The sequence below is a fragment of the Pediculus humanus genome, genomic scaffold (assembly GCF_000006295.1).
Source record: "Pediculus humanus corporis 1103172107382 genomic scaffold, whole genome shotgun sequence".
In the NCBI taxonomy this organism is placed as follows: domain Eukaryota; kingdom Metazoa; phylum Arthropoda; class Insecta; order Psocodea; family Pediculidae; genus Pediculus; species Pediculus humanus.
In genome coordinates, this window is record NW_002987009.1 from 652,058 (window position 1) to 654,563 (window position 2,506).

The 2,506-nt window shown below is 28.8% G+C and overlaps 1 protein-coding gene across 1 annotated transcript in view; it reads right to left on the bottom strand.

The window, feature by feature from the left end:
• Phum_PHUM027650 (uncharacterized protein) overlaps positions 1–2,506 on the bottom strand; it is a gene marked incomplete at both ends in the record, with an annotated part of 5,457 nt that overhangs the window by 1,486 nt on the left and 1,465 nt on the right. The window contains 7 exons of the mRNA XM_002422963.1: positions 11–41; positions 131–253; positions 353–667; positions 761–952; positions 1,016–1,977; positions 2,062–2,245; positions 2,399–2,500. Of these exons, the coding sequence (XP_002423008.1) occupies positions 11–41; positions 131–253; positions 353–667; positions 761–952; positions 1,016–1,977; positions 2,062–2,245; positions 2,399–2,500 (1,909 nt within the window). The remainder of the gene's footprint in view (positions 1–10; positions 42–130; positions 254–352; positions 668–760; positions 953–1,015; positions 1,978–2,061; positions 2,246–2,398; positions 2,501–2,506) is intronic.

Genomic DNA, 2,506 nt, shown 5'->3' on the forward strand with positions numbered 1-2,506 from the left:
TATCGATGACTTAACACCGACTCGACGACACTTTCGGAACGCTAAATCAATTAAGGAAAAAAGTATTTGTACAAATACTCTTACTTTTTTTTTAAAAATATTGAAATTAATAAAAAATTAATAAACTCACCGATATATTATTTTCTACGACTTTTGATTCGACATTATCACTACCATCTTTTTTTTTCTCTTTTTCTCTAATATTTCTCCTGCTTAAATATTCTTCGAGCTTGAGCTTTTTTTTGGGTCGCTCCTAAAAAATTTAGACCAATACGACAATTTTTGAAAAAAGGGAATGAATGAATGAATGAATACATTCACATCAATTATCTAAAAAATTAATAATCCTTACATTTTCAACCGATTGAGATTTGTCAGCCGTTATTTCGACCGGAGCAGAAGACAAATTACTACACTTATTTTTCTCGTCGTTATCACTTTTACCATGTACGTTATTATTATTAACCGAAAAACTATTATCACAATTAGAATTTAAATTTAAATTATTGTTCGTCAATGCTTTATTACCATTTGAAACGGTTTCAGTTTTTACTGTATCGCTATTAGTAACATTTTTTTGTGGTTTTTCGAGAAATGCATCCGTGGTATTTTGATTTGCATTCCTCCTCTGTTGTTCTTGAGTTAATCTAATGCTCGGAGGAGTGAGCTACAAAAAAAAATGAAAATAAATACATTTCATAATGTCGATCGAATATTAAAAAAATTCATTACAACTATATTTTTTTATAGAGGAAACTACCGTTTTGTTTAATGTGGCATCAGGTGTATTTGTTCCTTCACTTGTATCACTTACATCTCCAGATTCCATTCCACTGTCTCTTTTAGGATTTTTTTCCGTTAAATAACTAGTTTTTTTAGATTTGTTAAAAGTATTTCTATTGAAAATACTGCAATAATCGTGATCTAAGGACACCGTATCTCCATTGGTTACCTGTAAATTAATTTAATTTAATGGTTGCGGTAAATAAATGCATAAGCTCACAAACAGACTTACAATTTTCAATAATTTATTTCTATTCATTGTTGCGACAGCATCTTGCATTCTGGTACAACATTTAACCGTTTTTTTAGATGGCATAGCTTGAATCAATGGAATTCTACTACAATCTTTTTTTCGCTTAAGAGCTTCTATTTTTTCAATCATTTCTTTGGGTAAACTATTTTTACCCTTTTTGGTCGTTTTATCAGCATTATTTTCATTGTTTTCATTTTTTTCTACATCAGATTCCAAATCGGGTGTTTTCTCATTTTGTAGTTTAGCCACTTCGTTTTCGAAATTCGCAAGTAAATTATTAAGATTACTTCCTTCGACCACTTTGTCACCGATCGAATCTACGTCTATTTCTTCATCGGATTTACAAATCGAATTTTTCTTTTTAATTTTTTTCAATTTCGATATTTTTTTCCGGAGCGGTTGAACTTTTTTAATTTCCGGTTCGACATTGAAAAAATCGTTTTCATTTTCTAAATTCATATTCCAACTATTATCTAAATTAACTAAATCCCAACTTGGAAGAACTGCATCGCTGCCTAAAATTGGCACATCGTAATTACCATTCCTCATTTCCGTAATAATTTCATCCTCTTTTTGTTCCGTTTTCCCAACTAAATTACATTGGAGGAGTTTTTTTATAAGAGTTTTTTTTATCTTTTCTTCGCTTAGTTTTTTTACTTTAAACGACTTGGGTTTAATTATAATTTTATACCGTTTTCCATTAATCACAGTGCTCGTAACTTGACAATTTTCATCGGGATTCTCTTTGATTTCGTTTAAACAATGCAATCCTACAATATTTTTACCTAAAATTTCTTTTTCTCCATTTACCAACGTCACTTTTCCCACGACGCCGCCATTTTCAGTCTTAATTAATTTACATAACTTCTGACAGTTTTCATACTGAGAGTTACTAGGACTTAAATTTTCAATGATTAAATCTTTTTTTTGGTCATTTACTCCTAAAAACAAAATTTTTTTTGCAAAACAATGTGTCAGATTTGATTAATTTCACAAATTATTAAAAGCAATGTGAAATATTTCACCTATAAATTTTGAAGAAGTATCATAATCGATAGTATTTTTATGAATAGAATTTTTTAATCCTTTCGATACAATCGAATTATCTTTTTCATCATAAAAATCATTGTTCACTAATGAATTTAATGTATCATTTCCACAATCTAATCCCAATCCTAACTCAAGACCTAAATCTTCAGAGTCATTGGACTGAAATTATAAGAATAATAAGAAGGTTTTAAAGATGATGTAAGTTTTTAATTTTTAATTCGAAATAAAATCATTCGAATTTGAAAAAAAAAGCCTTCGATAACTTTTTTTCTTTTTAAAGAAAAAATAATAAATAAGTCTGTAGGAAGGTACCTGAAGTAATCCAACATGTTGTACCCAATCAGACATTATCTGATGAAAATCTTCTTTATTATTTGTAAATAAATTTTCAGTATTTTCTCCAAGGCTACATGGCTTACT